Source organism: Gouania willdenowi, chromosome 19 (genome assembly GCF_900634775.1).
Source record: "Gouania willdenowi chromosome 19, fGouWil2.1, whole genome shotgun sequence".
In the NCBI taxonomy this organism is placed as follows: domain Eukaryota; kingdom Metazoa; phylum Chordata; class Actinopteri; order Blenniiformes; family Gobiesocidae; genus Gouania; species Gouania willdenowi.
Window position 1 is genome coordinate 8,270,139 of NC_041062.1, and position 26,403 is coordinate 8,296,541.

The 26,403-nt window shown below is 37.5% G+C and overlaps 2 protein-coding genes across 4 annotated transcripts in view; both read right to left on the reverse strand.

Moving 5' to 3' along the window:
- Positions 1-15,423, reverse strand: part of aatkb (apoptosis-associated tyrosine kinase b) — a 44,994-nt gene extending 29,571 nt beyond the window's left edge. The window contains exon 1 of the mRNA XM_028476294.1: positions 14,940-15,423. Within this exon, the coding sequence (XP_028332095.1) occupies positions 14,940-15,015 (76 nt within the window). The 5' untranslated portion in view covers positions 15,016-15,423. The remainder of the gene's footprint in view (positions 1-14,939) is intronic.
- Positions 15,424-22,575: 7,152 nt separating this feature from the next.
- On the reverse strand, positions 22,576-26,366 carry LOC114481470 (zinc finger protein OZF-like). 3 transcript variants are annotated; one of them, XM_028476334.1, is made up of 4 exons: positions 26,136-26,366; positions 25,234-25,317; positions 24,241-24,432; positions 22,576-23,806 (listed from the first exon to the last, which is right to left on the reverse strand). In XM_028476334.1, exons 1-4 carry the CDS (start codon positions 26,215-26,217, stop codon positions 22,764-22,766), a joined length of 1,401 nt encoding a protein of 466 aa, XP_028332135.1. In that variant the 5' UTR covers positions 26,218-26,366; the 3' UTR covers positions 22,576-22,763. The 3 variants fall into 3 exon arrangements, with proteins under 3 accessions (XP_028332135.1, XP_028332134.1, XP_028332133.1); XM_028476333.1 differs by having other exon boundaries at positions 25,234-25,443; XM_028476332.1 differs by having other exon boundaries at positions 25,234-25,473.
- Positions 26,367-26,403: the final 37 nt, after the last annotated feature.

The following is a 26,403-nucleotide window of genomic DNA, read 5'->3' on the forward strand; positions in this document are numbered from 1 at the left end:
TTTAAAAAAGACACAAAATCCATCAAAAAGCGGCACAAGTTGTCATTTTTACTGAAAAAGCAGCTAAATGATGCAAAAATGATGTAAAAATCAGGCTGAATGTTTCACTCCAATAGATAACAATGGGATGTTTACAGGCAGTGGGGCCGTGTGACATCATCAATCATGTGACTGTAAGAAGGTGGAACACAGGCTCTAAAACTGTAAAGTAGTCCTGTATTTAAAAGACAATTAAATGCAAAACAATGTGTTTTCTAAGGGATAGATCTGTTAATAAGTACATTTCAAAGACATTTGTAAAAACAGTGGAGGATCCTTTACAAAGGCCGTTAAACAGCAGCATTAGAAACAAAGAAAGGAGGTTTTCGTGGGACGCTGCATGTTTTATTTTACCGCTTCACGAGCAGCTTGAGAATCCCATAGCTCAGCTGCTCAGAGGTGGAAGCTAATTTTAGCGTCGCAGGGCACGGAGCTGAAGCACTGAAGCACGTCTTGATGACTAAATGATGAAAAGGAGAACAAGCTTGTAGAGACGTGAAGAGGAGGTAGAAACTGTGCAGCGTATCCTCCTCCAGAAAACATATGAGCAACTACTCAGAGCTCTTACTTTAGAGCTGAATGAGCATGACTCAATTACAAATGATAATCCAGCCTGAGGATCAACAATAATAGAACAAAAAAAATAGTTTCTTACACTTTTGACCAATCAGTGTCCTTCTGACCATCAATCACCATTATCCAACAAGGTGATGAACTTTTAGTGAAAGATCTCGGTTCATCATCCTTGAACACGAGATCTTTGGACTAACGTGCTAATTTCCTAAATCCTCATATATTTGTTCATAAAGTAACACAATAAACCTTGTGTCTTGGATCAATAAAGAACCTGGAGCTTATTTTAAATCTTCAGCATGTTCTCTTTGACTGTTGGGGCTGTAACGATTCATTTTAGCAACGATTCGTTGGAATCACGTTTTATTTTTGCCGATTCGATTCAAGGACGATATTGGCTAATTTAGAACGATTCGATCCAAAACGATTCTGTGACTTGAAATAACCAAAATAACCAAATTAATAATTCAATTATTGTGACTGACATAAATACCGGGGTCGCCAGATGCCTTCAAAAAACTAAAAATATTTTCGGAACAATTTGAGCACATTTTTGCGTATTTTTTTTTCCGTTTTTCTGCAACTACACCAAACTCGCCATATTTTTAACCTATTGTCATCACTTTTTCTTGCCATATTTTTGCTCCTTTTAATGCATTTTTGCTACATTACTTCCATTTCTGCCACTTCTCCATCAAAATACCTGAATACTGTACAGTGCAGGTGAGCATTCATAGATTCCTGGGGTTTAATCATCTAAAAATGTTTTGTGGACACAAACAGACAAATAAACAACACTCACGTTTTATTAAAAATTAGAAATTGTAGATCTGTGCGCGTGAACACAACGTGTGTTCTTTGGAGTGTATGAGTTTGTGTATGTGTGTGTGTGAGATCAGTTAAAGGTCAACACACTGAGAGTCAACAGGGCGTCTGATCTCCATCACAAACATCATGTCTCTCATTTGTCCTGCTTCTCTCATCTCCCACCAGTCAGAGGAAGTTCACTGTGTGTGTGTGTATATGCGTGTGTAGAAAAGGGTCTGCATCGTAAACAGCTGGAGGTTGTGATTTTTCTCACGTCTCAGTGTGGTCTGTGGGTTTGTTTGGTGTCAGTGCACCGCACGCTGTGAGGATTTAAACTGAACACAAAATGCATTGGAGGAGAAATTAAGCAGCTTTTTTCCCCAGGAGATAAGTTTAGTCCACACACGTGTACGCACACGCACACACACACACAGGCTGTAAATATGAATGTGAGCGCGCTCTAAGGAAGGAGAGATTACTGGGCTTGAACCTTAGTTTGATGCACGAGGCGTTAATCACTGCTCAACATGTCGACGACTGCTTGAATTTCACAAAACAGTGAAGAGAGGGATATTGTGATGTCGCTTGTAGAACAACTCGTTTAAATCAGGGGTTCTCAACATTGGGGTCGCAAGACACTGGTAGGGGGTAGCCAGATGCCTTCAAGAAACTAGGAAAGATTGTTGACAAATTTGATTGAATTTTTGCTTATTTTTACCCTTTTTCTGTAACTACACCAATTACAACCTATTTTCATCACTTTTTCGTGCCATATTTTTGTTCCTTTAAATCAATTTTTGCTACATTACTCCCATTTCTGCCACTTTTCCATTATTTTTGGTCACTTTTAACTCATTTTATTTCTGAATAAAACAACGATGTACATCTTTAATGTACATCTTTAAGATGATTAGGCACAAAAATAATAAAGTTCCTGGATAACAGTGGTTTTTATTCAGATAAATAATCAGTCCAGGCTGTGAGACTAAATTGGGGAGGAAAAACGCTTCAGTCGTTCTTCTCCACACAGTTTTTCTCTCACTCTGTAAATCTCCAGAGGCCACTGAGGCAGAATGAAGCGTTCCCGCCCTGCCTGATGGAGCTACACGTGGCCAGATGTGACATCATCATCATCATCATCGTCATCACATTTTAGACACAGAGATGGAACGATTACGCAACACCTGCACACACACGCTGTGCCTACATCTATAGCGGAACCTGGTTCTCCACTATCAGCCACTCATTCATTCATTAAACCTTCATTAATGCTGGAACTCTCAATGACACCCATTAGATTCAGAACAAACACAATTACATAAAAAAACAGAACTAAAGTGTCATTTTCCACAATACAACGGTTTGTTTTTACAAAATTATTCTACATTATTAGTAAATAAATACTGAAAAAATACATTGTTTTTAAGTACATAATTGTTGCTATATACTGTTAGCAGAGTTAGTATATGGCATGAATAAATATCCTTCAAAATAAAAGCATAAGATGATATTTAATTTCATAATTCCAGCAATTTCCTGAAAAAAGTTTTTTGAATAAACAAAATCTTAACTTTTTACGCAAAAAAAGACAAAATGAACTTGCTGGAAACATCTATCTTTCGGTCTTTCAATTTAGTAATTAATTAATTTGTCTATTGTTTTGTTTTAATAATTGAATTAATTGAATTCATATTTTTTTATGTATTAATTTGCTTCTTCACCCACTTGACTCACAAGAATAATATAATTTAACAGTTTATTATACATTTTGTATTATTATTTTAGGCTTTTAATTGCTCTCATTTATCTAAATCTGTATAGATGTATAATTTTATTTTTTTTGCAATAAATAATATTAAAACATTATATTCTGGTTTTTCAGTGAACAAGAACAACAATAGTATGTTTAAATGACACATATAAGCACTGAACACTGTATACATTCTCAGCTTTCATCCACAATCAGTGCAACAGCTCTCAGCCAATCAGGCGTCTGCATTTAACAGACTGGATCCTCATCATCATCATCATCGACATGTTATAAGAAAAAGCTTTTCTTCAGGCAGTTGACGATTATTCTCTGCCCGTGCTGGGTTGCCATGGCGACTGGTCTTAGTGAGGCACGATGTGAGGAAACTAGAAGTCTCAGAGCATCAGTGAAGGTTAGCGTGAACATCACATTATTTCAAACAGATTTACAGTGAGATCAAAAGAGCCGAGGCTTATAAATGTAGTTAGCTTCTGTTTGAACTGGAGCGGTTTCCACTGGTGTCACCCTCAATGTAATTTTTAATTTTTTTTTCATTTAAATTCATTTGATAAAAATGTTTTCCTACCGTCAAATGAATTTCCAAATTTAATAAAATGTAATTCATATTTAAAAAATTGGATAATACTAATTAATTTAAATAAAAAATACGAATGAAAAAGAATTGTCAAGCAATTGTTGCATTAGTCATGTTGCTGCTGCTTTGGGATTTAGTATAGAATAGAATACATCTTTATTTTCATTATCTAAAACAACAAAAAAACAAACTAGAGATACATATTAAAATAATTCAACAATAATAAAAAAAAAATAATAATAATAGCAATGATATAAAATAATAAATAAAAAATACTATAATAATAAATGTAATAAAATAAGGATTATAAAATAAAATAAGGATTATTTTTATTTTAATTATTTTTCATTCAAATTATTGTTCAAATAATTATCGAAAATTAAACTGATATTGAGAAATCGGTCAAAATATTTATACAGATTTAAAAATAAGAATAAAATTTTAAAAAAGTCAAGAATTCTGTCACAATGGCTGCATTAGCCATGTTGCTATGATGTGAGATGAGAAATGAATAAATGATGTGCATCATAACGTTCATTCCAGCTATTCTCTCCTCCTACTGAACTCCATGAGGGAGAACATCACAGCACGGACAGTCACAAGGAACAAACACGGAGCTGCTTCCTCCGCAATCCTTCTCTGGTAACTCTCCCTCCTTTTTATTGTGTCCTTATCTCCGTGTGCAGGACAGTCACACACTGAGGCTAAAGCCACTCGCTCCATTTCTCAGGCTGAGGGTAAATCCTTTAAAATCACAGCTCTAACTTCTCAGTTCATTTGATCATAGAGAGAAATAAGCTTAAAGTGGTTATATAAAAACCCAAAGTGGACGGATTTTTACCCTTTTTCTGCAACTACACCAAATTTTCCATATTTTAACCTATTTTTATCACTTTTTCTTGCCATATTTTTGCTGCTTTTAATGCATTTTTGCTACATTACTTACATTCCTGCCATTTCTCTGAAATTTCAATGCCTTTTTTCCACTTTCAAGACATTTTCTGCACTTATAAACCCTTTCCACCTCTTATCCACCTAACGTTGCATATCTTGACCTATTATTGTCACTTTTAACCTCTTTTCACCATATTAATTCTTAATTATCATTCTCTTAATTCTCTACAGTAAATATCATTATTCAGTGCTTACATCAACTATTTGTGGGGATATACAGTATATATATATATATATATATGTATATATATATATATATATATATATATTTCAGTTACTCACTGATAAAATCATTGTCGGGACATGTCTAGATCTTCTGCGATATTTATTGCTCCGTGCTGTCTAGGATGTTTATATATATACTGAGTTTACCTCCGTACTGAGATCATAATCCTAACTATAACCATATACAATCCCAGTACGATGCACATTCAGTACATGACACCGGACGTTAAGTTACAATTCAGAAGCGAATAAGAAGAAGGGGGTATTTCTGCCTTAGAAGGGGGTGTATCCGCTTATAAACCAAAACATCATGGATCATGCCATCCTCCTGGATCGTCTCCAATCCACCGTTGGTCTTCGCGACCTGGCCCTGAGCTGGTTCCAGTCCTATCTGGCTGGACAGACTGAATGTGTCCCCAATGGTGGCGCTAAATCCTCTACCCAGTCGGCCACCTGTGGTGTCCCCCAGCCATCACCCCCTGCAGCCCTTTCATCATCTTCATCACCAGTCACACTGACAACCTGTCTGGAGGAGACTAAGGCATGGATGAATCTCAACTTCCTACAACTCAACAGTTCCAAACTCAAGCCATGCTGGTCGGCACTCCACATCAGGTTCATACATCCCCCATAACCTCTATCACGTTTGCTGGTCAGGAAATTCCACTCTCCACAGTCACCAACTTGCTAGTTATGTTCATCGTAGGTCTTAGGCTTTCTTTGTAGCACTTTGAGATTTCTTTATTGTAAAGTGCAATACATATAAAATGTATTATTATCATTATTATTATTATAAAACGCCCCTTTCTGCTGCTGGTTGGATGATATTGGTTCAACCACCTTCCAGTACAGTGGGGGTCCTCGGTCTATGGAACCTTTATTATTGGGGTCGGGGGCTGAAAGGATCAAGAACTTTGATGATCTGATCCAAGCAATTACATTATTACAAACAACTATTTCAAAGTTTATTCTAAGACTCAAATGTCCAGCATTTCTCTAATAATAATCTCAAATTTTTGACCGTTTTAGACTCGAGGAATGTGTGGAGATACGCCTACTCTTCCCGTTGTGTCTCACTCCTGCTGCTTCAGCACATCGTCAGAGGGCCTCAAATGTGCAGGAAGTGCTCTCACGCACACGCACACGCACACACACACACACACACACACACACACACACACACACACACACACACACACACACACACACACACACACACACACACACACACACACACGATTCAGTTTCACACCGCCGTCCTAATCGACAGTTGGTTGGTTAATGTGCCAAGAACAGCAACAAAAAAAAAGCACGGGAAGTGACTGCAGCAAGCGGACGTGCAATGGTTTGGAGAATTGGTTGTAAATAACATTTGAGAGGAAGGAAATGGATTTGTTAGGTGTTACAAAAAGCAGTTAATTGGATTTTAGGGAATGCATGTTTAAAGCTTTATGTGAGCAGTGAAAGTGCAGAAAGTCAGATTGGTATTGAGGATTAAAGGGATCCGCCACTGCTTTTACAAACTTGGCCTAAAATCTTTCAAATATTAGAAGATCTTTGTCTAACAAAATCCAATAATATGCCCCATATTCATTTAATTGCCTTTTAATTTGGGACTACTTAACAATTTTAGAGCCTGTGTTCCTCCATCTTGAAATCACGTGATTGATGATGTCACACAGCCCCACTGCCTGTAAACATCCCATTGTTTTCTATTCAGCCTGATTTTTAGATCATTTAACAGCTTTTTCAGTCAAAATAACAACTTGTGCTGCTTTTGGTTGCTCCAGAAAACCAGGAAAAGTTAAAGATGTTGATGTAAACATCTTTTATATACCGAAAGAGGCTAAAAACCTGGGACCGCAGGGGGCGACAGTTCCAACTCTGCAGTTTCGTAGTACACAGTGAAGCAGAGAAGAAAAGCTCCCGTAATAAAATGAGCCTTTACTCTCCCTTAAACAGTGCAATACACGTGTCACCCTCAAGACCCGGGGTCAAATCCAGTTTGGCCCCCAGGAGAAGGTAAAAATGACAGCAAAAACATTAATTATTGTTGAAAACAGAACAGTTTTTGTGGTGCTTATAGCACATGATTGCAGTCATTTTCAATATTAAACTATTTAAAAAAAACTAAAAAATTCTGACTAAATCTTTTAATTTTCCTGAAATTAATACATAATATTTCCCTTAATTTAATAGGAATTGGTCACAAATCTAAAATTTTTAAGTGAAGACCCTGTTGGATGTTATATCTATCACTTACTGCTTGGATATTATCGGTTTCTTACATATTTAGTATTTTATGTGTACGTACAAGTTTAAACTAGGGCACGATAATGTTGAAATTACTCATTTTCCCGCACAAAATCAGTAAAAAGAAGGAATCAAATCCAGTTTTGCATGATTTAACACACTGACATGCTTTTGTTTTGAAAGAAGCAGCAGCGTTTAGTGTTTCCAAGCTCACAAGCTAATTGTCCCCATGCTAGCTAATTAAACCACTCAAAAAAAGACATAGAACAGGTGATAATGCACAGCGACAGGTAAATAAAGATGAAACAAATCTATTTCATGATTCTTATTTCATTAAACTACTCGACTAATATCAAAACATTTTGTGGAAAACTCGAGAATAGTAAATGCCATGTGTGACTTCAAAAAAGAAAACAATTCACCACCTCTGTAATGAAAGTGCTGTATGAGTGATTGTGTGTGAGATATTTTCTAATCAACGCATTACCCAGGAGCTGAAGTATACACATCCAGCGCTGTGGACGAAAATACAGCAGCATCAAGGAAACCAAGCTGGTTACAAATGTCCACCTCCATCAGCTGCTCCATTAGTCAGAAACACAACAGGAGAACACGGACGTGCTAAACCTCGGCCTACAGTGACACTGCAGAGGCTCAGCTTTAGGAATTAAAGCCAGACTGATGTGGTAATATCCACGGAGGAGCAGAACTGTAGACAATGAAAAAACTCAGCTGTAGTATGATGAAGAAGATGAATGAAGGAGAGGAAAGCACAAATTTACTCCAAAAACACACAAACTGAACTAAAAATACACAAAAAACAACAACACAGCAAAAACACACAAAACAAGAACAAAAACAGATCAAATATACAAAATGATACAAACACAAACCAACAGAAATTCACAAAATGACAAGAAAAACACACAATAAAGAGAAAAACATATACTAAATAACAGCATAAACACAGAAAACAAGAACCTCAAGGCCCTATGCTACGAACCTAGATAATTACATCCTGGATTAATCTCACAGTCAATCACAACACGCTAATTTAAGCCAAGTGATTTCAGCCTGGGTACGTGCACGTTCACATGAAAGGGGTGGAGATTGCAGCGTCTGACCAATCACTATAATGGAGAAGTAGTGACCATTTTCACAGGAGGAACAGCTTATGATCTTAAATACATATAATTAATTTAAATCCATGATGACAGCGAAGAGCAACACTGTTAGCGCTGCGCATCAGGAGGCGGAGCGTTATGCTCGCTCAGATCTGATCCGCTTCATAACTTAGTCCCGACCCGTTAGGTGTTGCTTAAGTTTAAAATTATGCATAATTAAAATCCATAATTCAGACACTGTTGTTACAGAAAAGGCAGGAATGAAAGAACCAAGGCAAGAAGCTGCTGACACTGTTAATGCGTAAAAGTGTGATATTATTCATCATATTAATCCATTGGATGGTATATCCCATTCAATGGATTCATATCATAAACAATGTGACGCTTTTACGCATTCACAGAGTCAGATGATGAAACCTGTATCTCGATCCGTATGCGTGGACGAGTGATTGTAGATCAGTCCATCAGATCTAAATCGATATCTTTTCTAAAGGATGTCATCGGTAAATGAAAGGAATGCATTGATGTAGACAATATTTAGACATCGATGCTGTGTGGATCTACTCTGTCAGCTGTCAGATCAGATCCACACAGTGACGTGTTCACACATCACCTTTTATTGGACAGCTTGCTTTCTGATTGGTCAGGAGGCGGGACTTTATCACTCGCTAAAATCCTAGCCAGAGCAAAACCTGCTCTCGACCAGGCTAGCCGATTAGCACAAGCTTCCATGGTGATTTAGCTCCGTAAGACGTTAGCGAGTTTCGTAGTCCAGCACACACTGATTAAATCTTGGAAGTTAGCGCGATAAGAGGTAATCTCGCATCGTAAAGTACCCCCAAACAGCTAAATTGAGAAAAAATATACCAAATGATACAATGATGAACCAACATTACAAAAAACACACAATATGAGAGGAAAAAACACAAAATGAAAGTAAAAACCCACAAAAAAGCAACAAAAATGCACAAAACAAAATAAAAAATGTACAAAAAAGACAAAAACAATCAGATTAGTTGTTGTAACTTCTAAATGATGATGTGAATTCTTGTAATGTGGCCCTCAGGTTAGAAAATCATATTTGTTGCTCCCCACTGTGATCAAAGTGGCCTATCTCTGATTTATGTAGGTATTTCTACTGAATACGGACATTATGTCTGTGTGGTCTGTATTTAATCTGTGTGTCGTCCTTTCTCAAACAAATAAACTTGGTTTTTTATTTTACCAATTTAAAACCAAAACAAAAAAACTGAAAAAAAAACGCATTAAAATTAAAGTAATAGATCATACAGCGGTTACTGTGTAAAATAGGACAAACAAAATCCATAATAAATGATAAAATGATACGGGGATGAAAGCAGTGATGTCGAAACTGTGGAAAGCAGAGGTGTGTGTGTGTGTGTGTGTGTGTGTATGTGTGTTTTTTAATCAAAAGGATCTAATGTCAGAACAGCTTGAAACCAGCCCGACGATGCCTCAGTGATATGAATTCGTGCCACTTCAAGTATGAAATGTATTTTATGTAATCACGTTGAGTTTAACAATCCCAGCTGTGCAGAAGTATTTAGAATCAAACTCGCGCCTCACTTCAAACACTCTCTGCGGACACCATTTTTTTTTTTTTTTATTTAAACGGTTTTGTCAGTGACTTTAAATCAAAGCTGTGTTTCTGTTTCCATCTCAAGTTTTGGGCCAGATGTTTCTCACATAAAGGTTTGAACTTAATCTATAGAATCATATCTGAAAACATTTCGCTTTTTCAAATGATGGACCACCATTTATTCAATAATTCGCAATGAAATGTGGAATCCAGATTGAGATGAACCTCGGTGGGATAATCGAGAAACTTCCAACATTTCCTCATTTTTTGATTATTGAAACTGATGAAGAATCTCCAAGGCGTAAGGGTCTGTCTTTGGTTAAAAATTGGTCCAAATCTGTTAATTTTGCTAACAGACAAACAAACAAACAAACAATCAAAAGCCACTGAAAATATTACAAAAGGTAAATCTACTATAACTTATAAATCACCAAAATATGATTCATACTACAGTACACCCAACAAGATGACAATCAATGTCAAAGTATATTAATCAATTATAAGAAAATACTTTTATGAATAAATCTGTCTTACATTATTAGTACAAAATTCCATATGAGAACTGCAACTAACAACATTCCTGAAGTTTGTATATTTTTGTGGTAATTTCGTAAAATGTTCTGTTATTTTTTTTTATTAATTTTGTGTATTTCTGTTGTCATTTTATTTATTATTGTGTTGTTTGTGTATTTATTTATTTTTTCCTTTGTCACTTGAAAATGAATGTTAAAGACGTTTTCCTTGCTCTAGGACAGTGGTTCCCAAACGGTGCGCCGCGGTACACGGGTGTGCTGTGAGGGAAGATTTTGTGACAACCATACATTATTATTGCCATAAACTACACAAAAATATATTTTTTTTTAATTTACTACTTTGTATGCACTCATTTCATACTAAAGAGGCAAACTCTATACCTACATTTTATCAAAATATTTTGTTAATATATTTTTCATGAGTAATATGGTTGTCTTTGTCACATTTTATTTGGCATTAGTAAATAATTATGCATATTTACAGATATTGTCATGATATGAGTGATAACACGTGTTATAATGGCTATTTTGCACAGTAGGCGTGTTTTCACTTGTCCTTTGATGTACCGTGGGCACAAAAAGTTTGGGAACCACTGCTCTAGGAATCCTTAAATTCTATCTGTTGCAGACGGCAAATATAATATCAGGTCAATTCATTGGTGCACATTGTCTCACAATATTTATACTAATCCCTGCCTATGGCGTTTCTGGCTATAGGTGGCCTATGCAAGTGTGCAGGGCCTCGTGAGCCACTAGGGGGCTCATAAGTCCTCTTCCTTTATCCCTAATGTGTTTAAAATAAACGTTAAACATAAGAAAAATAAAAACTGCGGCGAAATTAAGTCGCAATCGTTGGACTCCAAAGATGCGCAGTGTGTGAGGTCAGCTAACAGGTACTATGGGAATGATTGATGGGAACCCTTTAGAAATTGTTTGTTTAGGTTTTTTATTTATATATAAAAATTATCTTGCCCCATGCATCTTGTTGCCAAGCACAAAGAACAAGTCAAATTGTTTGTATGTGCAATAACTATCATGCATCCCTACATTCAATCATTGCTTCACCCTCTGCTTCTTCAGTTGGCCTTTAATCTAAATCCTGTCTTTTCCACACCTTCATCCATCAGATTTAATCTCAGATCTAAGGTTAAATCCTTCACTTTAACGTGAAGGACAAAAACTTGACCGATTCAAATCTTAAATCCACACCGCGGCTGTCAGATGGTGAGAGTCTGGTCCAGCAGGGTCTTCAGATTCCGCCGCCCTGCTGTACTATCAGTGAACTGCTGTGTGTGCAGCAGGGATCCCTCTGAGGATGTGTAATGTATACCCTGAGCCCTGGAAAGCAGCCAGCAGTGCCAGTAAAACGCACCCACTCAAACTGAGCTGTGACGTAACAACTCTCATCAGAAATCCTTCCCTGCTTTTCATATGCCTTCTAATCTTTTTCACTTCATATTCAAATTCCTTCAAGGTTTCTCTCCTGGGAAGCAGAAATATTTCAATCCAGCGTCTTATGTCTCAGTCCTGAGGACCTGATGGTGGACAAAAACTAGACCCTGCACAGCATTAAAAAACATATTACAGAGTTAGATTTAATGAGGTAAGTTTGTTGCCAATAAGTGGTTCGGACTTATTTATGGCATAATGGAGGAGATTACACAATAACCTGCAGAATTAAGTTAGGTTCTCCACTGTTTTTTTTTTTTTTTTTTTTTTTTTACAAATGTGGCCTAAACCCTTTGAAATGTACATATTAGTAGATTAATGTTTCACAAAACGCAGTTATACACCATATTCATTTTATTAACTTTTAAAAAAGGACTACTTTACAGTTATAGAGCCTGATTTCCGCCATCTTGAAATCACGTGATTGATGATGTCACACGGTCCCACTGCCTGTAAACATCCCATTGTTTTCTATTGGAGTGAAACATTCAGCCTGCTTTTTAGATCATTTAGCAGCTTTTTAGGTCATTTAGCAACTTTTAGATCATTTAGCAGCTTTTTAGGTCACAATGATAACTTGTGCTGATTTAAGTTGCTCTAAATAATCAGGAAAAGTTAAAGATGGAAATGTAAATATCTTTTGTTTACAGAAAGAGGATAAAAACAGTTTGTGTGACCACAGGGGGCGACAGTTCCAACTCTGCGGTTTCACAGTAGACAAAGAAGCAGAGAAGAAGAGCTCTCCTAAGGGAGATGATCAAGCTTTCCTTTCTCCACATGCATCCAAGATTGACATTTCTTAAATCTCACCCAGGGATGGATCTTCCAGAGTGATCCTGTAAATCCATTCCAGTGATGATAAATTTAGAGCTCAGTTCTCACAGAACTCGCTTAGATACATCACAGCGATTTCATCTCCATGACAACAGCTGACATGTTGGAGGAGAGCATATTTACAAGCTAACGATGTGAACGGCACGAGAAATAAAACCTCACACCAGATTAGAAATCAATAGGACAAAAAGGATCGATTGAACTTTAGTTTTCACAGAATTACTAAAAAAGGACAATAAGAATTTCTTTGATTTATAATCAGGTGCAAACTAAAGGCTGATGAGAATAAAGCACGGACAGGGCAGGAAGATGTTAGTTTAATGAGTTATTGCCTTAGATTTTCCTTAATCGCAGAAAACGGGCAGGAAAAAACAGAATTCACATTCTGAAACAGTAAAATCAATAAAATTCTGGCCCCAACATGACCCAGAAATGCCTCACATGCATATTTTTGGACAATATCACACATTTCCATGTGATGTTTCACCAGAAAACGGGTGATTGAATGTCTAAAAAGTGTGACAGGATTTCATGCAAAACATGAGGATGATTCTCTGGTTGGGGGTATTTAAAGGTAATAATATTTTGGGAGAATATCACACATTTCTATGGGATCTTTGCTGTTAAACGGGTGTCCAAGGGTTCCTCAGTGTGGCTAACGTTGCTCATGAGACGTAATCTCAGCATAAAAACACTAATTTTGTAAATCATCTATCCATTTTCCGACCTGCTTGCTCCTTTTTTAGGGTCGCAGGGGTCTGCTGGTAACTAACTCCAGCTCTCATTGGGCACTAGGAGGGGGTGCACCCTGGACAGGGCGCCAGTCCGTCGCAGGGCAACACACAACCACTCACATTCAGAGACTCCAATCAACCGTACGGTCTCTCTGTACATGGAGAGAACTTGGGGAGAACATGCAAACTCCACACAATTAGGACCCAAGTGTCTACTCCAGTGCTTGAACCAAGGTCCTTCTTACTGTGAGGTGGACGTGCTAACGACTACATCACTGTGTGCCCTTTGTAAATAATATAACATGTCAAATTAACAACAGTAACTGAATCATTTAACCTTATTCAGCATATTTGTACAATTTTGGGAAGTATAGTATCCAGTAAAATCATTTAAACAGGAAAAGATGACAATGACATTATCAACAAGAAGACATATTCATCAACATCCCCCGCCAAATTGGTCATTATAACTCACAACCTTTTCCTAAATGTTCTAAATCTAAGAACTTAGATGTATACATAAGAAAATATTGTCACATCAGAATATCTAACTATCTTAAACAATTTCCAAGAAAAGCTGTCCCCTTTGAAAATACCCCGAACAAAGTAAAAAAAAAAGGCACAAGGGCAATAACTCCTGGAAAAATATTTGCACACTTCTTATTTTCGAACTCCATCAAGGTCTTGAGACCCTAAAGCCACACTGAAAATGTGGTTATCATTTCTTAAATGGTTTCTGAGAAAAGCTGTCCCCTTTGAAGACACCTTGAACAGAGTAAAAAAAAATGGGAAAAGGGCAATATCTCGGGGAAAAAATAGTTGCGCACTTCTCATTTTCAAACTCCATCAAGGTATTGAGACCTTGAAGCCACACACCGAATTTAGTTATCGTTTCTTAAATGGTTTCTGAGAAAAGCTGTTCCCTTTAACTCGGACGGGCGCAAGGACGAACGGATGGAGCTCAAACCTACAGTATATCCCCTTCACACTTTGTGGCGGGGACAATAAAAACAATATATGTGTATTTTTGAAAACCAATAATCATTTTAAAAAGTGGGGTCGCGATTTAATGACCGTGGTAAAATGTGGGTCCCAGAGTGAGAAGAGTTGAGAACCCCTTGTCTAAAATACACAAACATTGGTAGAAAAATCAATTTTTTTTTTTTAAGTGAATGGCAACTGATATTAAACACTAGGGCACAATAATGTTAAAGTTGTTCTTTTACCTCAGTTTAAATCTGTGGCCCACTTAAGGTCAAACTGGTTTATATTTGACCCCTGAAATAAAATGAGTTTGACACCCCTGCTCTAAAGGGCCGCATTTGGCCCCCGGGCCTTGAGTTTGACACATGTATGATTTAAATGCGTTGCTATTAAAACATAAATGACCTCCAACTGAATTCGTTACATTTTCGTCTCGTCTGAACACATATCGTCACTGTGACACTGTGTGTGTTCGTGTGACTCACCGGGGCTGAAATGGGAGTTGAGGGCAAAGCCGGTGCCGAAAGAAAGCGAAGACATCGCGGTTAGAAGCAGGAACATGTTCAGGGCCGGTGGAGCAGGAACCGGGAGGAGGCGGTGAGGCTGCGGGGCTCAGAGGGAGGAAACCTGGGTACCAATGTTCCTCAAACACGGTGTCATTCCTTCATCCTGAGGCGGTTTAACATCGAGACGGATCAGAGTCTTTATTCAGCCTCTAATCTGCGGATGAGATGATGGTGAAAAACCTGGATTACCATCACATTTCCTCCGTTGTTGGCCGCAGTGGCGCTTGGATTCACGCGCATCACCGGGAGCGCGCGCACTGACAGTGGAGGAGAGCGCGTGCGATCAGATGAGGCCAGATGATGATGATGATGATGTGTGACTCTGAGGAAGACCTGGAGCTGTCCGAGGTGCTGACAGCCACAGCGCCATCTTTCCCCGTCAATGATTCCAAATGCATTTACGGAGGGTTTTGCAGCGAATGGAGGAAGAGGATGGTGAGGAAGAGGAAGAGGAGGAGGGGGAGGAGGGGGAAGGGCCGCTGCTGACCGGGAACTGCAGGAGGGAACAGCTAAATAAATAAATATATTAATAAATGCATACATTATTCAATAAAAAGCATACAATCCATGTGTCTGAAAGCTATTATAGCCTAAAAAAAAAATCTAAAAAAAAAAAATCTGAGTGACACCTAAATAGGCATGTCCTATTGTGTGTGTTTAATACAAAACATAAAAATAAATACATATATACCTGCACAATTAATTTTTTAAAAGGACGAACACGAGTGCATGTAATCATTTTGAGTAAATTGAAAACGTGTGGATTTCTTGGAGTTTTAGAATAAATTTTCTCTATTTTCTTGTCAATATGGCGAATTTGTGTTGCCTTTTGGTGTTGTAATCTTGTGTGTCTTTGAAGTCTTTTTGTATATGTTGTGGTTTTTGTAGTCATTTTGTGTTTAAGTGGTTGTTTAGTGTGTCTTTGTTATCAATTTGTGTACTTCTGTTGACATGTTGCTGTTTTCTGTGTTTCTGGGGTTTTGTGTGTTATGTTGGGCTTCATAACTACCAACTTCATGAATTACAATTTTGTTTTGGGGGCCGCACAAAATTAAACCACTGGACGCAAGTGGCCCCCGGACAACCAGTTGCCTATGTCTGCTATACAATATAATACAGAAAGTAATTGTACAAACTGAGACAGTTACAATATATAATATTTAAAGGGCATACATGAGTATGAAGCAATGTGTTAGTAATTCAAAATAAAGTAAGAGGATATTGTTAAATAACCAAGGGAAATAGTTTTTTTTTTTAATAAAAAAATGCACCAAAAGAGATACAAATTGTAATTAAAATGCTTTGTGGTTTCTGCCTCTGTGTGTTTAGATGGATGGATGATGGTGTGTTATGAATACAGATTAGACTCACTCAGATGAACAGAATATTTGATTACCACACTGTGACATAACAGCAGGAAAAGGCAAATAAAGGCTCTTTAATCCCAGTGCTCATACAGGATGGATGGAACCCCCCCACCACTCCACTTCCTTCATGCTCTCCTTCCATCAGCCTGAATTCCTGCAGCAGCCGAGTCAACTTTCCCTTTGTGTTTGTCTCTCACTCACACACACGCACGCACGCACGCACGTACGCACGCCAAAGGGAAGAAAAAGATCTGTGTGAACACACAAATCCAGCCTCAGTCGGATCCTCCCTCATCCTCTGTGTGCAGCCTGCTCTTTGTTGCATGGATGAATACTTATGTAATGTATCATATATTATTTATAGACATAAAGTCTAAGTAGCTTTCAACGTGAACAAAACATTAGTGTCACGTCTTTGCTCCGATTAGGCACAAAAGAAACAAAGTATGAATAAACGAAAACATTTAGTCAGAGGACAAAATCTACAAAATATTGCAAAATTCAATATGAGTATTTTGATCTGGATCCCTTCCAAAATGTAATGGATTCTTCTATCGCCTAAGGTCTATTTTTGCTTTAGATTGTGTCAAAATCCATTAAAGTACTTTAACGCAGTGCTTCTCAACCTTTTCAGCCCACGACCCCCAAAATAAAGATTCCAGAGACCACCTGAAGGTGGTTGAAAACAAACATGGACATTTAAGAACAGTCATGTGGAGACAGGTCCATCTATAAGGGGGAATAAAGGGGAGTTTTTTGGGGTCATCCATAGTCAGCAAAATGATGATCCATTGTTCTATTAATCTGTGATAACCACATGTATTTATTTATCTGAATAATATCCACTGTTATCCAGGAAGTTTATTATTTGGGCCATAGTATATTGTCATCATAAAGATGTAAATCATTGTTTTAATCAGAAATAAAACGGGTTCAAAATGACCAGAAATGGTGGAAAAGGTGGTGAAATGGGATTTTCAAAACCACATAAATTGGTTAAAAGTTGCAAATTAGAGTGGAACAAAAACAGACAGAAAAGTGGTAAAAAGTATTCAAAGTGTCAATATTGAAACAATAAGTTTAAAGTGACAAATCGTGAATGCGGTTAAATTGGCAACAAAAAACAAGCATGAAATATGGTGAATAAGGTTAGAAGTGACAATAATGGGTCAATATATGTGACAAGTATAAAAGTGGTGGAAAGGGTTTATACAGTAAGTGCTAAAAAAAAAAGAAATTGAAACTTGATAAAGTAGCAGAAATGGTAGTAATGTAACAAAAATGTGTTAAAAGCAAAAACATGGCAAGAAACAGTGATGAAAATAGGTTAAAATATGGCAAATTTGGTGGAGTTGCAGAAAAAGGGCAAAAATAAGCAAAAATGGGCTCAAATACTTTTCCTAGTTTCTTGAAGACATCTGGCGACCCCTTCCCAAAACAAATAAACGCCGGTGAAAATTATACCACCTTAGCCTCGGAACTGTGAATCTAAACAGGAGAAACACCATCTGGGAGTCCATCTGTGGGAAAGTCAAAGCTGTGGGGAAAACGGCTGTTGACTCAGCTCAACTGCAGCAGCTTCATCAGATCAGGCCTGTAGAGTATTGGTGAGAAACACAAACATTGGGAGGAGCTCCAAGTAGAGCCACTGGTGTCATGATGGAGGGATTTTGTCTCAGCTGATGGATTCATGAGGGAAATGTTCACATCTGTATTTGAGAATGTTTAGCTAGCAAAGAAAAGGTCCCTTTGGGACTTTTATGGATGAGATTTCTTAATGAGAAGCAACACATCAGGTGATATAATGTTTCCCTGTATTTGAGAGGCGATGATGTCGAGATCATAGGTGGGAAACTGTCAATGAACACAGCCGTGGTTTCCTATTTTTTAACATTTGATTTCTCCAAAAGGAGCCTGTCTCCCTAAATCTTCCTCCTCCTCCACCTTTCGATTCTCCACTCGTCATTTTCTACTCTGAGCAACATGTCAATGGTTTCCCTGGAAACAGAAAAGCAGAGGATACAATGGATTTCTGCTTTGAAATGCCACGACGACAGCTTTTTACACTGGATTCACTGTGAATGTAAAACATTTACTAGTTATTCATGCCTGGAGCCTTGTTCACAAACAGCTTGAGTTGATCTGTGCATTCCTGGAAAGCCAAATCTATCCCGTCTCCACTCTTTGATGGGTTAAAACTGTCTATCTTCACCCAAACAGCTGCACATACTGAGTCAGACGTGTCTGGTTTCACTTCAGTTTGAAACGAGCACAGCTGGACACATCTGTCCAACATGACTTACCAACACTGCACTGCACATACCTATGGTTCCCATGAATAATCCAAAAGTCCTCGTTGAGCTCGCCCTCACAAGGACAGTGAAGGAGCAAAAAAAGGGGCACAAGAGTATCTCTGTCAAGGGGCCACATTAAAAACTAGATCCTAAAATTCTGCTTTATATAAAGAGTTTCAGTTTTAATGAATACTCTAGAGTAGACATTATTCCTGGACAATAATCTCATAAATAGAAACTGTTCTGGGTTCAGATTATTCCATCTTTAAGGAGCTGAGATGCACCTATTTACCCGTAGCATTGATTTATCACCCATTCCATGTAAGATGAGACAGGACGAGACAAGCAAAGACAAGTCCAGGCAAGATCTTTAACAATCCTTTAGGTGCCAAGCAATAAAATAGTAAAGTATCAAACCAAAGTGAGGATTATTTTTATAACAATGCATGGTGTAAAAATAAGTGCAAATTGAGTAAAGCTGAAAATTAAATCATGATTATTGAGATATGAAGGACTTTGTGGGTGTTTTTAATATGCATGTAAGGAGATTGCAATGCCAAAGTATTCAGAGATTTAACAAACGTCTGGTTTAGTTACAGTACGATGAGGTTTGGGGTGGGGCTTATATATTCTTGTATATCTTAAGTTACTTATTAGTCAGTTTTTCCTTTTCTGTTAATGATTTGTATATTTCTCAAAGGTTGAACAGACAAAAGCAAAATGGTAAAAATTCCTTTTCCAACAAACATATGATTACAGTTATAAGTGTACATGGATTGTATATATTATTTTGAACATCTTTGTTTTCTCTGTTGGAGTTTCCTTGTACACAAATATTTTTTTTGCTCCTTTTTTTATTTAATTTCTTGTCCCTGCTCGAAACTAACAAATAAATGAAATTGTTAGGTATGAACTGTTGAGACAACGTGTTACAAAGTAATGATGGTTCTTTCACATGAAGATATTCTCAGTAAAATGAGAACACTGTAGTTCAATGTAAGCTGTGTCTGGGTTCAAAGCTTCTATTTACTCTCCAACTCTAATTTGTGGAATTATGACTAGGCTAGAACTTCTACTTTAGATTAGCAATCAGGTGGAGAGGTAGGAGGGCGAGTGTAGATAAATGGCCCAGAAACAGGACAGGTCCTGGACAAGCCAACGCTTGTTCCGGCTGGTTCCTTCTCTTCCTTTCTCTCTTTCCATCTCCTCTGCAGTCTTCACACTATAAAGTTCACTTTACCGCTGGCTGAGCTCCAAAGATCATCCTACTCAAGCAGGTCAGGAATAAAACGTCTGATTTCCTGGGTCGATACACAGCTGAGCCTGAATACACAGCCCAACGAGCTTCACTGAGCTTGTTATTGTTCTAAAAATAACATCTCAGAGGAGCCGTTTTTGCACAGGGAAACTTTAAAAATGTGACGATCATCAAAGGTTGTTCAGCATCTGTGTTGATCACTGACGGATACACAATCATCCACTTGCTCACATGTATATTTAACGCACGTTACCACACAGCTGAGTTATATAACTGTTTGTGGCCTTTCTTTCTGCTGCGTCACTGTGAAGGACTTCAGAATAGAGAAACAATGCAAGGTGTGTGTTTTCTTAAAGGATTTTTCCATTAAAGTGAGGAAAAAAATACAGTTTCTTTTGCTTTGAATTGGAAATTAACATGGAAAACAGTTGGTTTAGCATTACGTTTAATTGTTTTTATGGCTTAGATATGTTTGAATAAGAATGTGGATTTGTTGCTGCATGGCACAAGTATGATGAATGATGTAATTACATTACAGGCCATACCGATGCCTCCCTGCAGGAGGATGCTAATGCGTTTGTTCTCGTTTTGAAGTAGATTTTCCATCAAATGGTAATCAAAATCAGTTTAACATCATTAAAAAGACAAAAATATGAAAAAAAAACCATTGGGTTTATATACACATTATCAATAGTTTGATCTCAAATTGTGTTTAATATTGCATTCATTGTTATTATTCACTTTATAATTTATGAAGGGTCAGTAAATTGAGATTTTGTTAAAGTTACATTAGCAAATCTAAAAATGTTTTTAAAGAGGTAAAACTCGATAAGTTTATACTTCCTCCTCCTTTTCATTCATGCGAGATGCGCAAGAATTTGAAGATGCAAGATACAGTTTTGTTGTTATTTCTTGACATTTACTTAAACTGTTATTAAGTTACATAATCAGTTTACATAATCAAAATAAAGAAATCAAATCAAATTTGAACAGGTTTTATATTGAAGTACATAAAAAAACATGTAAGGGTTTTAGAAATATAGATTTTTAGATCTAAATGTAGCAGAAACTGTAGAATTTACATACTTAAAAGGCAATAATTTAATTAAATGTGAAATCTGTATGCTAACTAGACATTTAGAGAGTGCGAGGCGGGGTATAGGAGCAGGACATTGGATGGCCCTGTTGCTGCTCTATATGCTGGTTAATTAGTAATGATTTCCAATACAGCAGTCTTGTTTTCTTTGGCTTAAATTGTAAACATGTCGTGTTTTCTTCTCCCTGGAGCTCGAAGAACAAGTGGCGAGTGTTTGTGCCTAAACCTCGGCTCAGCTGAAGTATGAATGATGAATGATGCAAATATAAAGGTGATGGTCAAAGAGCAGAAATTCTAATGAATGTATAGCACTAGGGTAATTCTACGTTGTATTATTGTTTTTTCATTTAAGGAACAAATAAATAAAAAATAGAAATGAAACATTTAGATTTTCAAACACTGGACTATTTATTATTGGTTTCCGTTAATGGTTTAATTATTCTTAATGTAAACCAGTAAAAGCTGCTGCAGTAGATACTGGAAACGTTTTGCTTTCAATAAAAGTGACTACCTACTGCCCTCTAGTGGTAGAAGTGTGACAGAACGGTTCTCTATTAAAACAGCACTATGGTTTTCCTTTGTTTTACCCAAAGCCCATAACTCATTATTTCTCCAGGGGTAATGATGGGAAGAGGGGAAACAGCTCTCATACAAATAACGTTTAACCTGTTGGGTGGAACACTTCAATTTGTGATTATAACTAATGGCTTGTCAAAGTAGAAGTGAAGCTTTAATGTTTTCACTCAGTGTTTACATGACACTACAACACATAAAACTGCAAAGCATTTATTTCCTGCGACCATTAAAAGCAGTGCTGTCAGAAATCAGTCATAAGACAACATGTTTACCAGTTGAACCATAACACCAACAGTTAAAACTGTTCATTGCAATCAAAGTTCAGCATTTTCCTGGACAAAAACATGCAGTAGAAGGACAAGAGGACACATTTGAACTATCTAAAGCAAGTGTCAAACTCATGGCAAGGGAGCCATATCCTGCCCTTTGGAGCATTCAATTTGACCCAGAGGAGAAAATAAAAATTACAGAGAAAATATGAATCATTGTGCAAAAGAAACTCAACACTCCTGATGCTTAAATTGCATGATTGCAGTCATTATTACCGTTAAACTGTTGAAAAAGCTCAAAATTCTTACAAAACCCTTTTCCTCACATTATCACATAATATTTCCCTCAATTAAATAAAAATTGGTGACAAAATCTGGAAAACTTAAAGTGAAGATTCTGTTGGGACTGATATCTGTCACGTATTGCTTAGATATTGGTTTCTTACATATTCAGTATTTTATGTATACGTAGAAGTGCAAACTACGACACAATAATATTGAAATTACTTGTTTTCCTGCATAAAATCTGTGGCCCACTTGAGATCAAACTGCTCCGTATTTGGCCCCTGAGCTAAAATAGGTTTGATGCCCCTGAAGTAAAGGTTGTCGGCCCATCATTTTGGTCACAGCGTTTATTCAGCACACACACATACAGTTTACCGATGGTGTGTCAAGAATGGAGGCCTGAGACAATAGATTTTTTAAACTTTATTATTTAATGAAAACCTTTAGTTTGTAAATGACATACTTTCAAAAACAATAAACTCAAGCACTTGATACCATGAACCTATCTCTGCTCTCAGACTACTGTATGTACCAGTAAATACAGAGGCCAACACTAACTGTGAACAATGGATCATCCATTAGAACATGAGGTGAATCTCTATCCGAGGTGGAACGTCATGTGTCTATTCAAACTTCCCAATTGTGTGAATTCTTGACCACAAATAGCACAGCCATAAGGTCTCTCCCCTGTGTGAATAGCAAAGTGTGTGTCCAGGTGTGTTTTCCGGTTGAACTTCTTCCCGCAGAGATCACAGCTGAAGGGTTTCTCCCCAGAGTGCACGATCATGTGCGCCCTGAGGTGACCCTTGCGGTAGAACCTTTTGGTGCACAGCTCGCAGCCAAACGGCCGCTCTCCTTTGTGCACCGTCATGTGCGTCGCCAGGTGCGCCTTTCGCTTGAAGCTTTTCCCGCAGTCGCTGCAGCTGAACGGCTTCTCACCCGTGTGCACCTGCTGGTGAATCTTCAGGTTACGCACGTTTTTCCCGCACACTTGACAAACAAAGGGTTTCTCACCGGTGTGCGTTCGTTTGTGTGTTTTCAGGTTTTGCTGGTGCGCGAATCTTTGTCCGCACACGTCACAGCCGTAGGATTTCTCCCCGGTGTGGACGCGCATGTGCGTCTTCAGGTTGTGTCGGTACTTTATTCGTTTGCCGCAGACGTCACAGTTGAATAGTTTCTCTCCAGTGTGCGAGTCGGTGTTCGGCTTCAGTCGGACGCATCCCAACATGATGAAGCCTCTGGACGAGCCGCTGTCTGAATTACGTCTGATGTGCCTCTGAAGTGATTGTTTGTGATTAAAGTGTTTCCCACAGTTGGAGCAGCTGAAGAACTTTTTAGGAGCGTTAGAACTCACTCCCATCTTGCTGTAGCCACCCTCAGGTTGAGGATCCAAGCCTCTCATTGGTTTCTGCCACTCGCTAACACTGACCTCAGGGTTTGAAGAGTCTGAATCTGCTCCTGCATCCTCCTGCTTCTCTTTGCCTTCTTCATCCTGCCTCTGAAGAGGAGGCTTCTCCTCATCCTCACTCTTCACAGTCGTCACTGTGAATTGCAGACGCTTGACATCGTCGTCCTCTCTGATCCAGAGATTGTCCTGTTCCTCCTCCTTCACGAACATCTTTAACACATCTTCATGTTGCCCTGAAACAATAAGACAGTAATAATTCATGATACCCCACTCAGGAATCTTAGGGCTCATCACAGATTGAACCAGTGGTTGTTCTTTCTAGAATTAGTTTAGATTCGTTTTTTGATGACAAGATATTTTCAAACCGCATTTTATTTTAACTAGATTTATATTTGAGAAAGTTTAAGTATAGAATACAGTTGTTAGATATTCATTTTGTGTGTGTGTGAGATATGTTAGTTTGAAAAACAACAATTACAATTATTAGAAATAAAAATAAAATCTAACATTTTTATAGGTCAGGGAAATGAGACTGTTTACAAAACCCCACCTCTTTACCTTTTTTTGACCCATGCTACGTGCTAAGCTAACCAAAACATGTGGGATTGGTAGTGGCTAAAAAGTTTCTTCACAAACTTGGAGATAGAAGCACATTTGAGAGATTTACCTTCAGGTTTGCGATGTCTGCTCAGATATGTGTCCTCGTTACTTCCTGTTTTTCCCTCCTCATCCTCCTCATCTTCACTCTTCACAGTCGTCACTGTGAATTGCAGACGCTTGACATCGTCGTCCTCTCTGATCCAGAGATTGTCCTGTTCCTCCTCCTTCATGCACATCTTTAACACATCTTCATGTTGCCCTGAAACAATAAAACAGTAATAATTCATGATACTCCACTCAGGATTCTTGGGGGTGATCACAGATTAAACCAGTGGTTTACAACCTTTTTCACGTCGTGACCCCGTTTTCATATCACAAATTTCTGGCGACCCCGGTGGACTTTTAGTTCTTTCTAGAATTAGTTTAGATTCGTTTTTTTATGACAAGATATTTTTAAACTGCATTTTATTTGAACTAGATTTATATTTGAGATGGTTTAAGTATAGAGTACAGTTGTTAGATATTTATTGTGTGTGTGTGTGTGTGTGTGTGTGTGTGTGTGTGATGTGTTAATTTGAAAAAGAATGATAATTATTTATTTTAATGTTTATCACCAAGTTTTTTTTTTTTACCAATTACTACTGGACATTTCATGAGACCCCACATGGAGTCATGAACCTAAAGTTGAAAAACACTGGATTAAACGATCAATTAAATACAAGGCTTCATAATAAATCAGTAAAATGTATATGTTTTTAAACCAAATTTTCTATATCAGCAGACCACATGTGACTTAGCCTGTGATTGGTTATTGACAGAAGTGTTGCATTCAACCAATTAGTTGTTAGAAAATTACAATTATTAGAAATGAAAATAAAATCTAACATTTTTACAGGTCAGGGAAATAACACTTAACAAAACCCCACCTCTTTTACGTTTTTTGACCCATGCTACATGCTAAGCTAACCAAAACATGTGGGATTGGTAGTGGCTACAAAGTTTCTTCACAGACGGAAAAAAAAAAAAAAAAAAAAAAAAAAATCACATTTGAGAAATTTACCATCAGGTATGCGATGTCTGCTCAGATATGTGTCCTCGTTACTTCCTGTTATTCCCTCCTCATCCTCACTCTTCACAGTCGTCACTGTGAATTGCAGACGGTTCATATCATTATCCTCGGCTTCTGGAACCATCCACAGATTGTCCTCTTCCTCCTTCACACACAAGAGCTCTGGGTGGACCTTGGGGTCGTGACCCCATGTGGGGTTGCCTGGAATTAAAATGGGGTCGCCTGAAATGTCTAGTAATTGATCAAAAATATACTGATTAAATTTCATAATTATATATTATTTAAATATTAATACATTACTATGATTATTAATTATTAACTAAATTATTTCCCACACACATTCTCAAACATAAGCATTCTATACTTTCACTTTCTCAAATATAATTCTCGTTCAAATAAAATGCATTACAAAAATACAAATACATTTTAAAAATAAAAACATCTGAGCAGGGGCATCTAATTCTGTATAACAAACATGATCAAAAACTGATTTTAAAGAGAAAATGTCTCAATTTGTTAAATGTCCATCAGCAAAAGGACAGTCTCTTTTCTTTTCAAAGTAGTGTTTCCTTGATAAATGTAATTGTTTATCATGACATTTTTGTCTGATAAACACAAAAACAACAAACATCTAAAAGCCTATACTGAAACTGGTTTCTTTATGGATTATAAAAGATTAACTATGTGAAACTATAGAGCTAAAATTTCATAGAAATAATAAAATAAAATAAAATATAGGTTAGAAGAATGTTGGATATTTATGACTTGTGAACGGGGGGGCTTCCACCCAGCCCCCCTTCCTTGGTGACGCGCCCTTGCACAGAAAACCAGCTAATAACGGTGTCATTTTCAGCAGAACTCCGTTAAATCTACTCACGTGTGGACACTCTTACCTGCAGTGTTACCTCGGTCGGCTTCGTTCGGTTTGTAAACACAGCGACTTTTTTCCTGTGGACGATAATCGACTGTGTTCATGTTTTCACCGTCAAAGCTCCCCCGATATCACAGACAGCACGCAGAGTCCCTGTACATGCACGACACGGTCCAATTAACTGATAATTAACAACCGCTGTGGACACAAACACGGACTGTCTGCTTCCTGAAACCTTACTTTGATTTTTTTTTTTTTCTTTCTTTTTTTTTTAATCAGGCACCTACGCG